This window comes from Phyllobates terribilis, unplaced genomic scaffold (genome assembly GCF_046119375.1).
Source record: "Phyllobates terribilis strain yellow unplaced genomic scaffold, ASM4611937v1 Scaffold_13__5_contigs__length_258822181, whole genome shotgun sequence".
Classification (NCBI taxonomy): Eukaryota; Metazoa; Chordata; class Amphibia; order Anura; family Dendrobatidae; genus Phyllobates; species Phyllobates terribilis.
Window position 1 is genome coordinate 252,815,357 of NW_027362773.1, and position 22,085 is coordinate 252,837,441.

Below are 22,085 nucleotides of genomic sequence, written 5' to 3' on the forward strand. Positions count from 1 at the left end.
AATAGTGATCACTTTGGTGGTTGCATTGGCTGTTTTGCACTGAAATGAAGATTTGTATGTCTAATGATGGAATGTCTACGTCTTCATATAAATAAACATTGATATCGAAGTGTGCTGCGGGAAGCACCTTCTTGACATTGTCAATAATTAATTAATTAATTAATTAATTAATTAATTTCCTGTGGGAAAAACAAAGCGGATGGCAAAATGCATAATTTTAAGATAATATGCTGCAAAATTATTATTTACAGGAAATACAATTACACAAGTATAATGCCTTGAAAAATGATTCATACAACATGAACTTTTCCATATTTTTTCACATTACACCCACAAACTTAAATGTATTTTATTTGGATTTTATATGATCTACCAACACAAAGTAGCAAGTATTTGTGAAGTGTAAAGGAAATGATACACGGTTTTCTAATTATTTTAAAAATATAAATCTGAAAATTGTGACGTGCATTTGTATTCAGCTTCCTGTAGTCTTATACCCCTAAATAAAAATCCTGAGTGACCAATTGCCCCCAGAAGTCACATAATTAGTAAATTGAGCCCACCTGTGTGTAAGTTCTTCTCAGTATAACTACAGCTGTTCTGTGAAGGCCTCAGAGGTTTGTTTGAGAACATTAAGGATCAAACAGCATCATGAAAACCAAGGAACACATCAGACAGGTCAGGGATAAAGTTGTGGATAATAGTAAAGCAGGGGTAAGTTAAAAAAATAGCCCAAGGTCTGTACATCTCACGGAGCACTGTTCAATAATCATCCAGATATGGAAGAAGTATAGTACAACTGAAAACCTGCCAAGACATGGCCGTCCACCTAATGTGACATCCCAAGCAAAGTACTAATTAGAGAAGCAGCCAAGAGGCCCATGGTCACTCTGGAGGAGCTGCAGAAATACACAGCTTGGGTGGGTTAATCTCTCCATAGGACAACTATCAGTCATATACTCCATTACTGTGGCCTTTATGGAAGAGTGGCAAGAAGAAAACCATTTTTGAAAGCAAGCCATAAAAAAGTCCCGTTTGCCATTTGCAAAAAGACATGTAGGGAAGAGAGCGTGCAAATGGAAGAAGGTTCTCTGTTCAAATGAGACCAAAGTAGAACTTTTGGGGTTAAATGCTAAACGCTATGTGTTGTGGAAAACTAATAAAAAAAATTATGGCGGCAGCATGATGCTGTGGAGATGCTTTTCTTCAGCAAGGACAGGGAAGCTGGTCAGAGTTGATGGGAATGTGGATGAAGGATGGTTACAGGGCAATCCTGGAGGGAAACCTTTTAGAGTCTGCAAAAGACTTGAGACTGGGATGTAGGTTCACCTTCCAGGAGGACAACGACCCAAAACATCCTGCCAGAGGTACAATGTTACCAACACAATTCCACAAATGGAATCCTGAAAAATATTATCGGTAGTTAAACTCATATACCATATACACTTGTTCTCTTCTCAAAATAGGACACTAGTCCCCCAAGAAAAGACCTGAAGCGAGTATTTCAACCATAAAATCCATATTTATTGACACATTTTAAAAATGCAGTGAAATAAAACAAATCACAGTGCTTCAAAAATGCAAATGGGCAGACATTGGTATTAAATCCTACTGATACTCAAGGTATACTGTGTTCCGGTTAATGGCATGAGGCTCACAATCGTTGCCTATTGCTATCCCCTCATAGTGAAATGTGTAATGATAATCAATATTACTTATAGCATATTTCTGTCCCCACATATTATAATAAATTGTGCAGTGATAATCACTATTGATATAACAAAGATGCTATTAATTACACACATGGAGGGGCTATTGTGGTTAAGGTTATGAACCCATGGGGAAATGTCCCGAAAGAATAAAGCATGGAAACCAACTATCTGCAAACAAGCAGCATAAAATGGAGCCAAAAGTAAGAAGGAACCGAATAAAGTACCTGAGTCAGAGTAATAATGCTGTCGCCCATCCGTAACCCCGACGTACGTTTCAAATATTCTTCTTCAGGGAGTTCATAACCTTAACCACAATAGCCCCTCCATGTGTGTAATTAATAGCATCTTTGTTATATCAATAGTGATTATCACTGCACAATTTATTATAATATGTGGGGACAGAAATATGCTATAAGTAATATTGATTATCATTACACATTTCACTATGAGGGGATAGCAATAGGCAACGATTGTGAGCCTCATGCCATTAACCGGAACACAGTATACCTTGAGTATCAGTAGGATTTAATACCAATGTCTGCCCATTTGCATTTTTGAAGCACTGTGATTTGTTTTATTTCACTGCATTTTTAAAATGTGTCAATAAATATGGATTTTATGGTTGAAATACTCGCTTCAGGTCTTTTCTTGGGGGACTAGTGTCCTATTTTGAGAAGAGAACAAGTGTACAGAGGTACAATGGATGGTTTCCATCAAAGCATATTCATGTGTGTGAATGGCCCAGTCACAGTCTAGACTTAAATCCCATTGAGAATCTGTGACACGACTTGAAAATTGCTGTTCACAGACGCCTCCATCCAATCTCACTGAGCGAGAGTGAGTGTGTAAATGGGCAAAAATTTCAGCCTCTAGATGTAGAGACAGACCCCAAAAGACTTGCAGCAGTAATTACAGGGAAAAGGTGGTCCTACAAAGTACTGACTCAGAGGTAGTGTTGAGCCACCCCCGTAGTGTTCGGGTTCAGTTCGGTTCGTAGAACACCGGCATGTTCGCCGAACGGTTCGTCGAACGGTTCGTCGAACACCGTTAAAACCAATGGCAGGCAAACAAAAACACATAGAAACACATAGAAAATACATAGAAAACACCTTCAAAGGTGTCCAAAAGCTGACAAACTGCTCAGAAGACACTAACACATGGAAAAGTGACAAGTACATATAGTCATGCGAAAAGAAAAGAGGTGGAGGAGTAAAAGGAGGAGGAGACACAGATATAGGCATGTCATGCCCTTCTAAAATCAAGAAAGGCTGGAGTAAAAATTTAAAATCAGCCTACCAACACCCAGACGTCATAACAAGAAAATTAAAAAAAGAAATATCTTTAGGTAGAATGGCGGTTCCATTCAGAACACTCTCCTTACAAGACGTAGTGGTATCCCCATTGGGAGTTGTGCCAAAAACGGAACCCAATACATTCGGACTAATCCACCATTTGTCATAACCAAGGGGCAGGTCAGTAAACGACAACATCGACGCAGAACCAAGTACAGTAGTATATACTGTACCTCCTTTGACAAGGCAATCAGGCGGGTCAAGAAGTTGGGAAGGGGCACCCTAATGGCCAAAACAGACATTGAGGGGGCGTTCCGGTTACTTACTACCTGTGCTTCCGAATAGTGTCCGCCTATTGGGCTGCTTCTGGGAAGGAGCATACTAAATAGATCGCTGTATGCCCATGGGGTGCTCCATATCCTGCTCACTATTTGAGGCGTTTAGTTGCTTCCTCGAATGGGTCGTCATGGATGTTTCTAAGGGGGCACATATTATCCATTACCTCGACGATTTCTTATGCCTGGGCCTAAAAGATTCGCCACAGTGTGAATACACGCGGTAGTCCACCTGTGAGAAGGAGAGAGCTGGAGGTAGAGCGGACACCACAGAGCCGAGGAGTTAGATGGAGAACGGAAGAAAGAAAGAGGGCGAGGGAGGTAAGGGAGTACTGTGGAAGGCCGACCTGAGCTCCCACACGTTCCTGCTGGGCGAGGAACAGCCCTGGGAAGAAAAGCCGCTTGCGCATCCCTTTGAGGTTACAGGCGCGAGCGGGCAGAGAGACTACGCTGGAGTGTGAAGCCGACACGGCCAGGCCGTTCCTGAACATGCGACCTCCGTGTCGCCGGGTTTGTGCCAGAGCCGGGGTGGACCCTGACGGCCAGCCCCCCTCTCCCAATACTGGTGCATGTCCGCTGGTGGGTCGAGACCCCCGAGGTGGAGGCAGGTCTCTGTAATTTAAATTGGCTCTGTAATTTGAATGAGTACACTTTAAATCCTTTTACAAGGATCTATTGGAGGGCAATTCTGGTGCCAGCAGCCGTGGTAATTCCAGCTCCAGTAGCGTCCACTAAAGCTGCTGCAGTTAAAAAGCTTTTATAAGGATCAAGCTTGGCGGTCCGCAGCAAGGCGTGTTACCGCCAGTCCCAGCCCCTTTGCCTTGGGGCGCCTCCCCGATGCTTTTGACTGAGTGTCCTGGGGGCCCGAAGCGTTTCCTTTGAAAAAATTAAGTGTCCAAACCACAGATGGTGTAGCTTGCTTAACAGCTGGGCTACTCCGCTGACTAGCAGACACTGCTACTAGGCCCAAAGTATTGCCTGGGCTAGATGTAGTTAAAAATTTGTAATTAGATCTACAGGCAGTGTAGCTTGCTTAACAGCTGGGTTACTCCGCTGACTAGCAGACACTGCTACTAGGCCCAAAGTATTGCCTGGGCTAGATGCAGTTATAACTTTGTATTACATACAAAGGCGGTGTAGCTTACTTCAGATGGGCTACTCCGCTGACTACGAGACACTGCTACTAGCCCAAAAGGATTTCCTTGGTTAGATGCAGTAAAAAATTGTGATTAGATACACAGGTGGTGTAGCTTGCTTCAGATGGGCTACTCCGCTGACTACGAGACACTGCTACTAGCCCAAAATGATTGGCTGGGTTAGATGCAGTAAAAAATTGTTATTAGATACACAGGCAGCGTAGCTTGCTTCACAGCTGGGCTACTACGCTGACTAGCAGACACTGAAGCTTTAGAGCAGACCTCTGATTCCCAGGCAATAGTATAAGTAACCAGCTCTGCAGACTCCACCATCTGCGTTACCCCAAGCCATAGTGTATGTAGTTTCTTACGGTTAAAAGGGGGGGGGCGACCCAACACACCTGGAATTGACGATGCCAACGTCATGTAAAACACAGCAAGGGGACTCCAAAAAGAGTCTCCATTTTTTCCAAAAATTGTGGCACAGACACCACTTAAGTGGCATCAATTGCCCCAGAGTTGCTTAAAATGGTTGGTGAGGTGATTTTCCAAAATCCTCAAGCTTTTAGTCTCCCCAGGATGACACAGGGGCAGAAAAGTCCTTGCGGATCCATGATTTGTTCATCTTTATGAACGTGAGTCTGTCTACATACTCAGTGGACAGCCGCGTGCGCTTATCTGTCAGCACACCACCAGCAGCGCTGAACACACGTTCAGAGAGAGCGCTGGCTGAGTGGCACGACAAGATCTCCAAGGCCTGAGTGGCGAGCTCAGGCCATTTTTCCAGATTGGAAGCCCAAAATGAGCAAGGGTCCAGTGACACAGTCAAGGCTTCGATGTTCACTTGGAGATACTCCTGTACCATCCTCTCTAGGTGTTGACTATGTGTCAGACTTCTTGTCTCCTGTGGCCTTGCAAAGGATGGTCTAAAGAATTGGTGAAACGATTCCACAAAATTGCTGTTACCAGCAGATACGGTGTTACTATTACGGTTTGAGTGATGAAGACTCGACAGTCCCACGGTTGGCCAGTTAGAACTGTGAGATTCACTACGTGCACCACTGGTGTTTTGTGGAAAAGCAGATGTAAGATTCTGTAACAGCCTCTGCTGATACTCCTGCATGCGTGAATCCCTTTCTATGGCAGGAATTATTTCGCCAAATTTACTTTTGTACCAGGGATCTAAGAGTGTGGCAATCCAGTAGTCGGGATTACTTCAAATTCTGACAATCCGAGGGTCATGTTGCAGGTAGTGCAGCAAGAAGGCACTCATGTGTCTTGTGCATCCAGGAGGACCAAGTCCTTGTTGTGTTGGTGGCGAGGTAAGAATCATGCTTCCTTCCTCTGCCCTCTACCCCCAACCTCGCGCAACAGAAATGGGCTTCCCAGGTGGGCTACTTCACTGACTACCAGACACTGCTACTAGGCCCAAAATGATTTCCTGGGTTAGATGCAGTAAAAAATTAGAATTAGATACACAGGCGGTGTAGCATCCTTCACAGGTGGGCTACTCCGCTGACTACGAGACACTGCTACTATGCCCAACAGGATTTACTGGGTTAGATGCAGTAAAAAATTGTTATTAGATACACAGGTGGTGTAGCTTGCTTCAGATGGGCTACTCCACTGACTACCAGACACTGCTACTAGGCCTAAAAAGATTTCCTGGGTTAGATGTAGTAAAAAATTTGAATTAGATACACAGGCGGTGTAGCTTCCTTCACAGGAGGGCTACTCCGCTGACTACGAGACACTGCTACTAGGCCCAAAAGGATTTACTGGGTTAGATGCAGTAAAAAATTGTTATTAGATATGTGGCGCCAAGGGGATGGGGATGACTCGGTACCCAGGCCTTTGCCTGGCCTTTGGGGATGTCGCGGTACCCTGTACCCTGGGGTCTCTCTTTTAAAAGGGTGGATATTTATTAATTTTAAGAAAGTTCGTGACGCCACCTGTGGCTTCTGGTGAGAATCACCAGCGCTGCGCAGTCCACTGAGGCCGATGATAAGGCAGCTTGATGGTATAGCTCCCCACAGGTGGAGCTAGGCCTCAGGGCAGCGTAGGAAAAGGAGATGCAGGACAGGCGAGACCCAGCCGGGTCAGAGCAAGAAGAGGGACAGACACGATAGTCACTTCAGTACCTTTTACTGATGGAAATTCAGGCACATCCCGGAGCACTGTAGGGTGAAGGGTACATATCAGGATCCTCCCCAATGAGCGGGTTTAGGGTCTCCTGTTTCTTGCTTCTGCGTAGTAAGTTTCTGACCTGCCTGGAGCTAACTTTGCCTCTGTCCTGCGCTGGCTGACCTTGTGGTAGGGCCTTTTCTTGGAGCACACGCTCCCAGCTGACGGGGCCTATGTGTCTCCTGGCTCTGTTACGTATCAGCACTTTAGCGATCCTGGGGCTTGTAGTTCTCCAGGGATTCCGGTTATATCTTACTGGGTCATAGAGATCCCGGTAAGCTTTGGACCCGGTGTCCGGTAAATTCTTCTTCGGGGTGAGCTAGTTAAGCTCCTCTGCCCCCTTTGTACTAACTCTCCACTCGCCTTTGTCCTACTCGGGCCCTCACTAGGCTATACACCTAACGGCAGCTTGCCGCGCTTCACCGATCTTATGGCGCCAGCACACCTAAAGCTCACTACTCTGAGCTACAACTGAGTCTGGACTGTGCTCCACTGCAGACCGACCTCTTCAGGCTTCTCTACTGCAGGAACTCTCACAACAGGTTTGCTCTCTGTCGACTCCAGTCTAGACTAACTGCTGCCTGGCTCCACCTTCTCTTCTTATATCTCCCTAACGGGCTCCCTCTGGTGGTCTGAGGTGGAAAGTGGAGATGTGTGAATGGTTTATGGGGGCCTCTTGTGGAGGAATCCGTCAATGCACTCTTCCAGGATCTGTGATACCAAGCGCAGCTGGGCGTCACAGACACACAGGTGGTGTAGCTTGCTTCAGATGGGGTACTCCACTGACTACCAGACACTGCTACTAGTTCCAAAAGGATTGGCTGGCTTAGATGCAGTAAAAAATTGGTATTAGATACACAGGTGGTGTAGCTTGCAACACAGATAGGCTACTCCACTGACTAACACACTCTCCAATAGGCCAAAAAGGATTTGCTTTGCTAGATTTAGCCAAATGCTACGAAAAACACTTGCACAGCACTGGCACAGACCTGCCTGGCAAAAAGTGATAGAAACTGATGTAACCTAGCCCTCAAAAGGGCTGGAATTACAACTAGTCCCTACTCCCTAAACCTATCTCTCTATGTAACGGGAAATTCGCTCGCAATTCACATACTGTATAGCGCCCACAGCAGCAGCGGTGCCCTCTAACACAGCAGCAGTGAGAAAATGGTGGCGACGGGGAAAATGGCTGGGTCTTATAGGGCAAGGACATGTGACATACACAGCCAATGACACATGCCCTTGCTTGTGTGAAAAAAAGCACTTCGCTCCGTGTGTGCGCTGCTGATAGGCTGACAGATTGCACCTCCCCACTGTAAATGCGGGAAAGAGAAAAAAAAATGGAGATCTTCATTGTTCCTGCAGAGATCCATCCCCTGCCCCTCCCCCAACCCCGCTGTACACTCAAACTGCGTATTAACATTAATTTTCATCATTACTGAGAAAAAATCCAGTTATGATTTTGGTGCACGAACAGTTATCGAACATAACCTCGAACAGCCGAATTTTTCTCAAATCGTTCGTGTTCGCCGAACGGCTCGAACACCGCCCAAAACAGCTCGAATTTGAGATTGGCGAACAGTTCGAGTAGAACAACGCTCATCTCTAGTCAGGGGGCTGAATACAAATGAACGTCACAATTTTCAAAGTTATATTCTTTAAATAATTAGAAAACCTACACTTCACAAATACTTGCTAATTTGTGTTTGTATATCACATAAAATACAAAACTTTTGCTACGCTCCTACCCCAATGCAGTAGAGAAATGGTTTCTAATTACAATATTTAAATTACAGAAACTTTTGAATACAGCTGAGAAAACACTGAAATAACTTAGATGGACACTCACCGTAGATTCCTTTAGTCTTTTGAAGTCTATATGAAGATATGAACTTATGCCTTTGGAAGACCCTGGCAGCGTTATACCACGTATAAGGAGTACAAATAGCACCACATATGGGAGTGTTGCTGTTATCCATACTACCTAAAGAGAAGTACATGAAGGAGTTAAATTAAGATTAACTTGGTGCCAAAATTTTAAGTTAACAAAGTACTGTAGCATACATTCAGTGGCCACTATATAATATTTACTTATTTTCTTTGCTTTATTGTGAGTCAATGTGTTATTCCTGTATTATTTATCAGGTAAATGTATGAATGGGGGTGTTCCAGCACATACAGTACTGGTATGATGCTGAAGAATCAAAAAGAGTGAATGGCATGGTACAAAGTATAAGAATTGGGACACTCCTTGGACAGTAGCCAGGTCAGTCTTCTTTGGCCACTCCCATCCATGGCCGCTGGAAGGAAGTCCTGCACACTGCCTCTTTCCAGTCATCATCACTGACTCCTCTTTGGTTTTCCTACTTTGACTCAATGTCATGTGTGCATCACTCCACAAACATGACTTAAAAGAGGAATCGGGGATACCATCAGGTAGAAGCCTAGAAGGCGATCCTTAGGGGTCCCGTCCAGAGGCCATATAACACTGACCATAGTCCTGCCAATCTATTCTCTCATCTCTAGTTCTATTACTTTCACCCATATAGTGTATTCCATATCCTGTGGATAGATTGTTTGTCCTATCTGAGTGTATGGCCTTTAAAACTGGGGTAGGAGAGAGGCAGATTCTCAGGGAGAGCTATGTCCCTCCCATAGATCTTAACAGCTCATTTGCATATTAAGAAAAACATGGATTTCTCAGGAATAAAATATAGGATTTCAGACATCAAGGTATCATTTTATTTAACTTTTCAGGACCTATATAGATGGCTTAGGAGGGTAAATCCTACTGATTCCCTTTAAAGAGTCAATCAGGACAACCCCTCATAGAAAAAGGTCATCTGAATGGCCATTATGAAATAACAGATTTCCATTGTTAAAGGTAATGCTAAATATTTTGAACTTTATGGCAGTTCTAATATTACAAATAATCTGTCAGCAGGTTTTTCCTATGTAATCTGAGAGCAGCACGGTGTGGAGGCTGAGACCCTGATTCCAGTGATGCCACTTGCTAGTCTGCATGCTGTCATCTTGATAGAATCACAGTTTTCTCTGCTGCAGATCTAGCAGAGCTCTGAATGCTGAACTATGTATAACCCCACCCACACCACTGATTGGCTGCTATATATTGAGAGAAAAGTTCTAATCAGTGGTGGGGTGTGGCTGGAGCAGGAGTCACAAGACTCCTAGTCCTGGAATGATAATCTTCTGCTGATAAAACACTGATTTTATAGAAACAGGAGCACCCAGCCCAGTAAGTGATACATCCCTGGAATTAGGTTCTCTGCCCCTATATCATGGTTCTCTCAAATTACATAGCAAATTCCGGCTCACAGATTCTCCTTAAAGGGAACAACTACTTTAAAAATGGATGATTGCTTTTACTGGCACCTAAGGTTTTTTTTGTTACGCTCGGGCTGCTTTAACACTATGATTGCAGTGTCTAGTTTGCCATATGCATTAACCAGGGTCCCATTGCCCACATTAAAATTATCCATCACCATTATTCCCCCAAAAGAGGTTAAAAGAGTAGCTGACCTGTACAGCTTTATTCTGCTGTATGGAATAGTGCAGCAGTCTGGTATGCCATACATAGGCATTTAGTATACCACATGGTATATACTTTTTATTAAGGAAGCCTATAGGAGAAAGATGCCCCCATGTGCATATTTTTCTACTATCCATCCTCTTTAAGAATCAATTCACATTTACATACTTTGCCTGATGTCTTCACTCCTTTCCAAAGGCTGAAAAAAAGTACTATAAGTACAGCAACCAGGCAAATAGTTAGCTGCCATCGTGGTTGTCCAATGTCGTGTAATCCATTACTTTGATGTACATGCAGCACCCCACGTCTATGGGAACAGATATAAAAAAAAATGCATTCAATTGTAATATTTTTTACATTCTGTACATTAAATTACATATAATATATCCTTCTTCTAAGTAATGTTAGTCAATTATAAATAGTTTATAAAAAGAAGAGTCAACATTGTATTTAAAAATGGTAAAAAATTAAGATTTTTTTTTTAGTTTTGGGATCATTATTGAATCCAGCAGAAGTAAATACAAACCATTCCAGAGAAGAGTACATCAATTGCTAATCACTAGGATGTAGCGTAATACTCTGCTTGGTGGGAATCCAAATCTTGTTCTCCCTCAATCCTGAAAATCCAAGTCTTAAAAGGGTTAATCCCACCTTCATAAATGGGTATTGTCGGATAGTGCTTGTAAATACGAGCAATTTTTGCAATTTACTACTGCTTAATAACATTTTCAGCCATTCTTGAGATATTAATCTTCTGTTTACAGCTCAGTGCCTTGGAGACCGACCACCACTATTAGACTGCAAAATATGTACAGTGCTTACAAGCTCTTTCCTATTGAGCTTGTAAGCACTGTTTTAATGCTGTTATGTCCTAATCCAGGCCATCTTCAGTGCTGTGCTTACAACCTAGATAGCAGCGATGGTCGGTCTCCTAGGCAATGAGATGTAAATAAAGAAAAGTGCACGTTTTAATAAGCAGTAAATTGCAAAAGCAGAGAAAAAAGGTAGCGCTCCTTGTATAAAACCATAAGGTGATTAGAGAGGTGATAGGATGTGAACAGATCACCTGGGTGCGTTGTGTGTGGCACAACTCTGATATTTGTGTGAGACCAAACAGGGAAAGGCTGCTGCTCCCAGGAGGTGGACAGGAAGGTCGAAGGTAGTCGAGAAGAAATGGCGGTAGTGTCCAGGCGCTGCCTAGGAGGTCAAGATAAACCAGGTGTGAAGAAACAAATTTATTTTTAAAAAAACAACGCGTTTCGGAATTGGATCAAAGGCATTATAAGTGAAGGAGTTGATCCAACTCCGAAACGCGCTGTTTTTTTAAAAATAAATTTGTGTTTTCCGACAGGGATTATTGTGACCTCCTAGGCAGCGCCAGGACACCACTGCCGTTTTTTCTCTACTACCTTGTTTTTGTTTCGTGGTTTGTCCTGATGAAGAGGTTGTAACACTTCGAAGTGCGTTGACAAATAAACCGCATCACTTGGATTCCTGCCTTCTCATCCTCTTTCGATGGCAGCACAGATTAACCCGTTATTTCTTGTTTTTACAAACAGTATCCAACAATATCCATTCATGAAGATGTGAATAAAAATTCTTGTAAAAAACAATTCCATTGGGAATGGAATTTGTAACTAAGCACTTAAATGATTAAAGGAGTTGTCCACCTTTTGGGATCAATTTTCTTTTTTTACCTAAACGCATGCGCTTAGGGATAAAAAAAAAAATTTCAACTAAGTTTCATTAAAAAATTTGTATCGTTTGCTTCCTATAGTTTTTATGTTGCACTGTCAATTGCTGGTTGCCAGAGCCGCCATCAGGGCATTACTGCCCTTACTGCAGTATGGGGCCGGTGACCAGAAGCAAAGAAGGTGGGCCCGGCCAGCCCAGGGCCTCCCCTCTCTTTGCTTCTGCCTACCGGGCCTCTTAGGGACAGCAGTTTGGCGCATGATGCATCCGGCGGACGGAAATGAGTGCTGTCCCTTTAATCTGCGGCTGGGTGCATCATGGTCCTGACACTGGTCCTGTGACACGCTCATCTTCAATCCAGAGCAGAGCAGCAGCATGCCACATGTGTTGCAGAGACAGGCGGTCAGGTAAGGAAGTGTGTGTGTTTGTGTGTGTGTGTGCTGTGCTGCTAAGGGGATGCTGATTAGGGAGGGCAGGCTGCTAAGGGAGGGGAGGCTGCTGAGGGGACTCTGATGAGGGAGGCGAGACTGCTGAGGGGATGCTGATGAGGGAGGGGAGGCTGCTGAGGGGATGCTGATGAGGGAGGGGAGGCTGCTGAGGGGATGCTGATGAGGGAGGGGAGGCTGCTGAGGGGACGCTGATGAGGGAGGGGAGGCTGCTGAGGGGATACTGATCAGGGAGGGGAGGCTGCTAAGGGAGGGGAGGCTGCTGAGGGGACTCTGATGAGGGAGGCGAGACTGTTGAGGGGATGCTGATGAGGGAGGGGAGGCTGCTGAGGGGATGCTGATGAGGGAGGGGAGGCTGCTGAGGGGATGCTGATGAGGGAGGGGAGGCTGCTGAGGGGACGCTCATGAGGGAGGGGAGGCTGCTGAGGGGACGCTGATGAGGGAGGGGAGGCTGCTGAGGGGATGCTGATGAGGGAGGGGAGGCTGCTGAGGGGACGTTGGTGAGGGAGAGGAGGCTGCTGTGGGGACACTGATAAGGGAGGGAAGGCTGCTGAGGGGACGCTGATGAGGGAGGGGAGGCTGCTGAGGGGACGCTGATGAAGGAGGGGAGGCTGCTGAGGGGACACTGATGAGGGAAGGGAGGCTGCTGTGGGGACACTGATGAGGGAGGGAAGGCTGCTGAGGGGACGCTGATGAGGGAGGGTAGGCTGCTGAGGGGACGCTGATGAGGGAGGGGAGGCTGCTCAGGGGACACATGAGGGAGGGGAGGTTGCTGAGGGGACGTTGGTGGTGGAGGGGAGGTTGTTGAGGGGACACTGGTGAGGGAGAGGAGGCTGCTGCGGGGACACTGATGAGGGAGGGAAGGCTGCTGAGGGGACACTAATGAGGGAGGGGAGGCTGCTGAGGGGACGCTGATGAGGGAGGGGAGGCTGCTGAGGGGATGCTGATGAGGGAGGGGAGGTTGCTGAGGGGACGTTGGTGGTGGAGGGGAGGTTGTTGAGGGGATGCTGGTGAGGGAGAGGAGGCTGATGAGGGGACGCTGATGAGGGAGGGGAGGCTGCTGAGGGGATGCTGATGGGGGAGGGGAGGCTGCTGAGGGGACGCTGATGAGGGAGGGGAGGCTGCTGAGGGGATGCTGATGAGGGAGGGGAGGTTGCTGAGGGGACGTTGGTGGTGGAGGGGAGGATGTTGAGGGGACACTGGTGAGGGAGAGGAGGCTGCTGCGGGGACACTGATGAGGGAGGGAAGGCTGCTGAGGGGATGCTGATGAGGGAGGGGAGGCTGCTGAGGGGACGCTGAAGAGGGAGGGGAGGCTGCTGAGGGGATGCTGATGAGGGAGGGGAGGTTGCTGAGGGGACGTTGGTGGTGGAGGGGAGGCTGTTGAGGAGACGCTGGTGAGGGAGAGGACGCTGATGAGGGAGGGGAGGTTGCTGATTGATGGAATCTGCAATCATAAATACAGATTATAAAAAAAAATGATCACAATCTGGTTACAATTAGTTTAAAAAAATGTATGTGACACATTCCCTTAAGGAAAAATAAATGAAATATACCTAAAAAAGAGTATTGGGTATTATAAGAAATTTTTAATAGGTTAGAGTAGGATCCTGGCCAGAAGAGTCTACCTTGTCGTGGTGGCGGCTTAAAAAATCTTTTGGCCAAAATAAAAGCTGCTGGCTATGTATGTAATATGGTGTTCAATGGGAACTGTTAATGTGTGATTGGTGAGGATATGGTGCAGAAGTGGAGTTTTCCAAGAGTGGGACATAGGGCTGTGGAAGGTTCAAGGGCTGGAGGCGGAGCTTGGGTGGAGGCAGAGCTGGGGTGGAGGCTGGGCGGGGTCTCAAGGGGGTCCGGAAATTTTGACAGTATGGGGTCCTGAAATTCCTAGTGGCAGCCGTGCTGGTTCCAGAATGAGTTAAAAGAATGATCGAAAGTTTGAAAGTTATCCCCTTTACTATGAACTTTCCTATCACTGGGGGTATGACCATTGTAGCCCCCAAGGATCCCAGCTGAATGAAGCTGTGGACAATCATGCGCACTACTGCTCCAGCTCCAGTCATTCTTAATGGGAGCACCGGAGATTGCTGAGTGCAGTGCTCAGCTGATTATTGGCGCTCCGATTAGAATGAATAGAGCAGCAGAGCACGTGATCGACCTCCGCTCCATTCAGATGAGGCTTCTCAGAATTAGAGCCTGTAAAAGTCAAAAGGTGCAACATGTTTAAGGAAACCCATTTGCAAAAATTATTTTTAACCTAAAATTTATGCATTTAATTTAAAAAAGTCCCCAAATGTGGATAAGCCTTGTTAGTTGACAGTAAAGCTTAAAGGGGTGGTCCAAAGTCCAAATTAATTTTCATGCTAAATCCCTATCTATATAATCACAAAATCTGCAGGCATCTATGTCATCTGTTGCTCCCTCTCCCGTCATTCCACCTCTGCGTCTGAGCTCTGTGACGTCTTACTGCAGAGGGTATCATGACTTCACTACAGCGCGCCCTCTGTCCTGAGCAGAGCAGAGGGTCACAAGAATGGAGACTGTAGAGACTGGAGCAGCAGGGAAATGGGGAGAGGCGAGTATTTGTTTATTTATTTTGTATATGTGGAGCACTATATGCGGCCCATTATACTGTATGGAGCACTATATGGGGCTCATTATACTGTATGGAGCACTATATGGGGCCCATTATACTGTATGGAGCACTATATGGGTCCCATTATACTGTATGGAGGACTATGTGGGGCCCATTATACTGTATGGAGGACTATGTGGGGCCCATTATACTGTATGGAGCAGTATATGGGGCCCATTATTCTTTATGGAGCACTATATGTGGCCCATTATACTGTATGGAGCAATATATAGGGCCCATTATACTGTATGGAGGACTATGTGGGGCCCATTATACTGAATGGAGCAATATATGTGGGCCCATTATACTGTATGTAGGACAATGTGGGGCCCATTATACTGAATGGAGAAATATATGGGGCCCATTATAATGTATGGAACATTATATGGGGCTCATTATACTGTATGGAGCACTATATGGGACCCATTATACTGTATGGAGGACTATGTGGGGCCCATTATAATGTATGGAGGACTATGTGGGGCCCATGATACTGTATGGAGGACTATGTTGGGCCCATTATACTGTATGGAAGACTATGTGGGGCCCATTATAATGTATGGAGCACTATATGGGACCCATTATACTGAATGGAGCAATATATGGGGTCCATTATAATGTATGGAGGACTATGTGGGGCCCATTATACTGTATGAAGGACTATGTGGGGCCTATTACACTGAATAGAGCAATATATGGGGCCCATTATAATGTATGGAACATTATATGGGGCTCATTATACTGTATGGAGCACTATATGGGACCCATTATACTGTATGAAGGACTATGTGAGGCCTATGATAATGTATGGAGGACTATGTGGGGCCCATGATAATGTATGGAGGACTATGTGGGGCCATTATTCTGTGTGAAGGACTATGTGGGGCCCATTATACTGAATGGAGCAATATATGGGGTACATTAAACTGTATGGAGGACTATGTGGGGCCCATTATACTGTATGGAGGACTATGTGGGGCCCATTATACTGAATGGAGCAATATATGGGGCGCATTATAATGTATGGAATATTATATGGGGCCCATTATACTGAATGGAGCAATATATGGGGCCCATTATAATGTGTGGAGCATTATATGGGGCCCATTATAATGTATGGAACATTATATGGGACCCATTATACTGTATGGAGGACTATGTGGGGCCCATTATGCTATATGGGGCCCATTATACTGTATGCAGCACTATATGATGCCCATTACACTGTATGGAGCACTATATGGGGTCTTTTACACTGTATGGAGTACTATATGGAGCCCATTATTCTGTATAAGCAATATATGGGGCTCATTATACTGTATGGAGCACTATATGGAGGCCACTATACTGTATGGAGCACTATATGGGGCTCATAACACTGTATGGGGCACTATGTGGGGCCCATAATACTGTATAGAGCACTATATGGAGGCCACTATACTGTATGGAGCACTATATGGGGCCCATTACACTGTATGGAGCACTTTATGGGACCCATTATACAATGTGGAGCACTATATGGGGTCTTTTACACTGTATGGAGTACTATATGTGACCCATTATACTGTATGGAGGACTATGTGCGGCCCATTATACTGTATGGAGGACTATGTGGGTCCAATTATTCTGTATGGAGCACAATGTAGGGCCATTATTCTGTATGGAGGACTATGTGGGGCGCATTATACTGTATGGAGCACGATGTGGGCCATTATACTGTATGGAGGACTATGTGGGGCCCATTATACTGTATGGAGGACTATGTGGTGCCCATAATACTGTATGGAGGACTATGTGGAGCCATTGTACTGAATGGAGGACTATGTGGAGCCATTATACTGTATAGAGGACTATGTGGGGCCATTATTCTGTATGGAGGACTACGTGGGGCCCATTATACTGTATGGAGGACTATGTGGGGCCATTATTCTGTATGGAGGACTATATGGGGTCCATTATACTGTATGGAGGACTATGTGGGGCCATTATACTATATGGAGCACTATATGGGACCCATTATACAATGTGGAGCACTACATGGGGCCCATTATACTATATGGAGTACTATATGGGGTCCATTATACTGTATGGGGCACTATATGGGGCCCATCATACTGTGCGCAGCACTATATGAGGCCTATTATACTGTATGGAGCACTATGTGGGTCCCATTATTCTGTATGGAGGACTATATGGGGCCCATTATACTGTATGGCACACTCTATGGGACCCATTATACTGTATGGAGGACAATATGGGGCTCATTATACTGTATGCAGCACTATATGAGGCCCATTATACTGTATGGAGCTCTATATGGGGCCCATTATACTGTATGGAGCACTATATGGGGCCCATTATACTGTATGGAGGATATGAGGCCCATTATACTGTATGGATCACTATATGGGGCCCATAACACTGTATGGAGCACTATATGGGGCCCATTACACTGCATGGAGCACTATATGGGGCCCATTATACTGTATGGAGCAGTATATAGGGTCCTTTACACTGTATGGAGCACTATATGGAGCCCATTATTCTGTATAAGCACTATATGGAGCCCATTACACTGTATGGATCACTATATGGAGCCCATTATTGTGTATAAGCAATATATGGGGCTCATTATACTGCATGGAGCAATATATGGGGCCAATAATACTGTATGGAGCACTATATGGGACCCATTATACTGTATGGAGGACTATGTGGGGTCCATTAAACTGAATGGAGCAATATATGGGGTCTATTAAACTGTATGGAGGACTATGTGTGGCCCATTATATGGAATAGAGCAATATATGGGGCATATTATAATGTATGGAACATTATATGGGGCCCATTATACTGAATGGAGCAATATATGGGGCCCATTATATAATGTATGGAACATTATATGGGGCCCATTATAATGTATGGAACATTATATGGGACCCATTATACTGTATGGATGACTATGTGGGGCCCTTTATAATGTATAGAGGACTATGTGGGGCCCATTATACTGCATGGAGGACTACGTGGGGCCCATTATACTGTATGGAGCGCTATATGGGGCCCATTATACTTTATGCAGCACTGTATGGGGCCCATTATACTGTATGGAGCACTATATGGTGCCCATTATACTGTATGGAGGACTATATGAGGCCCATTATACTGTATGGATCACTATATGGGGCCCATTACACTGTATGGAGCACACTATATGGGGCAATACATGGGGCCCATTATACTGTATGGAGCACTATATGGAGCCCATTATTCTGTATAAGCACTATGTGGGGTCCTTTACATGGTATGGATCACTATATGGAGCCCATTATTCTGTATAAGCAATATATGGGGCTCATTATACTGCATGGAGCAATATATGGGGCCAATAATACTGTATGGAGCACTATATGGGACCCATTATACTGTATGGAGGACTATGTGGGGTCCATTAAACTGAATGGAGCAATATATGGGGTCTATTAAACTGTATGGAGGACTATGTGTGGCCCATTATACGGAATAGAGCAATATATGGGGCATATTATAATGTATGGAACATTATATGGGGCCCATTATACTGAATGGAGCAATATATGGGGCCCATTATATAATGTATGGAACATTATATGGGGCCCATTATAATGTATGGAACATTATATGGGACCCATTATACTGTATGGATGACTATGTGGGGCCCTTTATAATGTATAGAGGACTATGTGGGGCCCATTATACTGCATGGAGGACTACGTGGGGCCCATTATACTGTATGGAGCGCTATATGGGGCCCATTATACTTTATGCAGCACTGTATGGGGCCCATTATACTGTATGGAGCACTATATGGTGCCCATTATACTGTATGGAGGACTATATGAGGCCCATTATACTGTATGGATCACTATATGGGGCCCATTACACTGTATGGAGCACACTATATGGGGCAATACATGGGGCCCATTATACTGTATGGAGCACTATATGGAGCCCATTATTCTGTATAAGCACTATGTGGGGTCCTTTACATGGTATGGATCACTATATGGAGCCCATTATTCTGTATAAGCAATATATGGGGCTCATTATACTGTATGGAGAAATATATGGGGCCAATAATACTGTATGGAGGACTATAAGGGACCCATTATACTGTAGGAGGACTATGTGGGGCCCATTATACTGAATGAAGCAATATATGGGGCCCATTATAATGTATCGAACATTATATGGGGCCCATTATAATGTATGGAACATTATATGGGGCCCATTATAATGTATGGAACATTATATGGGACCCATTATACTGTATGGATGACTATGTGGGGCCCATTATAATGTATAGAGGACTATGTGGGGTCCCTTATACTGTATGGAGGACTATGTGTGGCCCATTATACTGTATGGAGCACTATATGGGGTCCTTTACACTGTATGGAGTACTATATGGGGCTCATAACACTGTATGGGGCACTATATGGAGCCCATAATACTGTATAGAGCACTATATGGAGGCCACTATACTGTATGGAGCACTATATGGGGCCATTACACTGTATGGAGCATTTTATGGGACCCATTATACAATGTGGAGCACTATATGGGGCCCATTATACTGTATGGAGCAATATATGGGGTCCATTATACTGTATGGAGGACTATGTGGGGCCCATTATACTGTATGGAGTACTATGCGGGGCCCATTATACTGAATGGAGCAATATATGGGGCTCATTATAATGTATGGAACATTATATGGGGCTCATTATAATGTATGGAGCACTATATGGGACCCATTATACTGTATCGAGGACTATGTGGGGCCCATGATAATGTCTGGAGGACTATGTGGGGCTCATTATACTGTATGGAGTACTATGTGGGACCCATTATACTGTATGGAGCACTATATGGTGCCCATTATACTGCATGCAAAACTATATGAGGCCCATTATACTGTATGGAGCACTATATGGGGCCCATTACACTGTATGGAGCACTATACGGGGCCCATTACACTGTATGGAGCACTATATGGGGTCAATTATACTGTATGGAGCAATATATGGGGTCCATTATACTGTATGGAGGACTATGTGGGGCCCATTATACTGTATGGAGGACTCTATGGGGCTCATTATACTGTATGGAGCATTATATGGGACCCATTATGCTGTAGCTGTATGGAGGACTATGTGGGGCCCAATATATTGTATGGAGGACTATGTGGGGCCCATTATACTGTATGGAGCACTACATGGGACCCATTATACTGTATGGAGGACTATGTGGGGCCCATTATACTATATGGAGGACTATGTAGGGCCCATTATACTGTATGAAGCACTATATGGAACCCATTATACTGTATGGAGCATTATATGGGGCTCATTATACTGTATGGAGGACTATGTGGGGCCCATTATACTGTATGGAGGACTATGTGGGGCCCATTATACTGTATGGAGAACTATATGGGATCCATTATACAATGTGGAGCACTACATGGAGCCCATTATACTGTATGGAGCACTATATGGGGCTCATAACACTGTATGGGGCACTATACGGGGCCCGTTACACTGCATGGAGCACTAGATGGGACCCATTATACAGTGTGGAGCACAATATGGGGCCCAATATATTGTATGGAGGACTATGTGGGGCCCATTATACTATATGGAGCACTACATGGGACCCATTATACTGTATGGAGGACTATGTGGGGCCCATTATACTGTATGGAGGACTATGTGGGGCCCATTATACTGTATGGAGGACTATGTGGGTCCCATTATTCTGTATGGAGGACTATGTGGGGCCCATTATACTGTATGGAGCACTATATGGGACCCATTTTACTGTATGGAGGACTATGTGGGGCCCATTATACTGTATGGAGCACTATATGGAGCCCATTATACTGTATGGGGCATTATATGGGGCCCATTATACTGTATGGAGGACTATGTGGGGCCATTATTCTGTGTGGAGGACTATGTGGGGCCCATTATACTGTATGGAGGACTATACAGGAGGAAAATTACTTTGTAAGGGCTGCCAAGTTGTGAGATATGCTCTTTTGTGATCTCAGCAAATATTAAGTTTTTTTGGGGGGGGGGTTGATGGGGGGGCGCCCAAATAGAACTTCTGCTATGGGGCCCCATTATTTGTACGCCCCTGGGTGGTGCCCCTTTTTCTAAAGGCCCCCAGTAATGGCTGCTTGATCAGCTTCTATGAAAACACACTTAGCACAGAAAGTACAATATTGGCTAATAATATGGACCCCTTGTAATTTTTGTGACATGGTCCGAGCATGGGACAATGGCCTATGTATGAGCCTTAAAGTGAAAAAATAAACACTTTTTCATTTTTACGAATCAATTTGTGAAGCACCTGGGGGTTCCAAGTGCTCACTATGCATCTAGATAGGTGCCTTGGGGGGTCTAGTTTCCAAAATGGGGTCACTTGTGGGGGAGCTCCAATGTTTGGGCACACAGGGACTCTCAAAATGCAACATGGTGTCCGCTAACAAATTGAATGGAAAATCGGCTCAAATGTCTAATGTTGTTAAGGGGTTAAAGTTCCTTAGAGTATAGACGTGCAATAGAGAAAAGGGAAGGCTATTTTCAATGTTGCGTGTACATCACCCATTACTACCGTCCTACAATATGTAGCTTAGAAATCTTTGAGTCGTAAAGTTTATTTTTTCTTTTTCCCTTTTTTTGGGGTTTTTGCAAAAGTGTAAAAAAAGAGATGAAACAAGAAACACTTTATGTTCAATAATGTATCAACAGACCCAAAAAGAAATAAATCACAGATACAGGCTTAAAAAAGAAACGTACTCATAAAACTGAGCAGCTGGTGTTAGTTTATACTTGGCGTATATTGTCCCGTTACTCAACAGAGAGACGTTGAGATGATTCGGGTCTGTGCAGTTTTCATTATTCCATGGATTCCCACATTTGGTCCAAGGAAGCTCCGAGGTGAAGGACGAAACAAGGTAATACAATGACCATGCGATGATGACATTGTAGTAGAATCCCACATAGAGCGCGATTAATATCACACTGTATCCCACACCTGGACAGTGGAAATAAGAA

General features: G+C 44.7%; 1 protein-coding gene across 1 annotated transcript in view; it reads right to left on the reverse strand.

The window, feature by feature from the left end:
• SLC6A2 (solute carrier family 6 member 2) overlaps positions 1 to 22,085 on the reverse strand; it is a 287,250-nt gene that overhangs the window by 109,772 nt on the left and 155,393 nt on the right. Inside the window, exons 4-6 of the mRNA XM_073657955.1 lie at positions 21,828 to 22,065; positions 10,378 to 10,516; positions 8,509 to 8,643 (exon numbers count right to left, since the gene is read on the reverse strand). Of these exons, the coding sequence (XP_073514056.1) occupies positions 8,509 to 8,643; positions 10,378 to 10,516; positions 21,828 to 22,065 (512 nt within the window). The remainder of the gene's footprint in view (positions 1 to 8,508; positions 8,644 to 10,377; positions 10,517 to 21,827; positions 22,066 to 22,085) is intronic.